This window comes from Eimeria tenella, genomic scaffold (genome assembly GCF_000499545.2).
Source record: "Eimeria tenella Houghton genomic scaffold, Eth_scaff2491, whole genome shotgun sequence".
Taxonomy (NCBI): domain Eukaryota; phylum Apicomplexa; class Conoidasida; order Eucoccidiorida; family Eimeriidae; genus Eimeria; species Eimeria tenella.
Genome location: NW_013542356.1, coordinates 3,303 through 3,801, shown reverse-complemented (window position 1 = coordinate 3,801; position 499 = coordinate 3,303). Strand labels below are relative to the sequence as shown.

The window sequence follows — 499 nt, the reverse complement described above, 5'->3', positions numbered from 1 at the left end:
CTGGGGGCCCCCCAGGGGGCTCCCCAGGGGGCCCCCCAGGGGGCCCCCCTGGGGGCCCCTGGACTTCTGCGAGTCAGCCGTCTTTGGAGGTTTTCTTGAGTCAGATTTGCTGTTTCGACAGGGAGAGTATTGAGAAGGTGACTGAAACCCTAAACCCTAAATCAGTGGATGATTTGATTTACTGCTGCTTGGAGGCCCTGTGGGCCCCCGCCCCCAGCAGCAGCAGCAGCAGCAGCAGCAGCTGCGGCAGCAGACTCAGCGCATGTGTGGAGGACCTGCGGAAGTTCTTGGCAGCAAATAAAGGCAAACAAAATACCAGGGGGGCCCCCCAAGGCGAAAAGAAGGGTCTGGGGGCCCCCCCCTCAAATGTCTCTTCCCAAGAAACAGCTGCCAGCTGCGACAGCAGCAGCAGCAGCAGCAGCAGCAGCAGCAGCAGCGGCAGCGACGTGAACTTGTGCTCCAGCTTCGAATCCACTCCAGCGAGTTCCCAGGGCTCACT

General features: G+C 61.1%; 1 protein-coding gene across 1 annotated transcript in view; it reads left to right on the top strand.

Moving 5' to 3' along the window:
* The window catches only part of ETH_00042555 (HD superfamily phosphohydrolase protein, related), a gene marked incomplete at both ends in the record, with an annotated part of 2,819 nt that overhangs the window by 448 nt on the left and 1,872 nt on the right, over positions 1 to 499 (top strand). The window contains one exon of the mRNA XM_013375024.1: positions 3 to 499. Within this exon, the coding sequence (XP_013230478.1) occupies positions 3 to 499 (497 nt within the window). The remainder of the gene's footprint in view (positions 1 to 2) is intronic.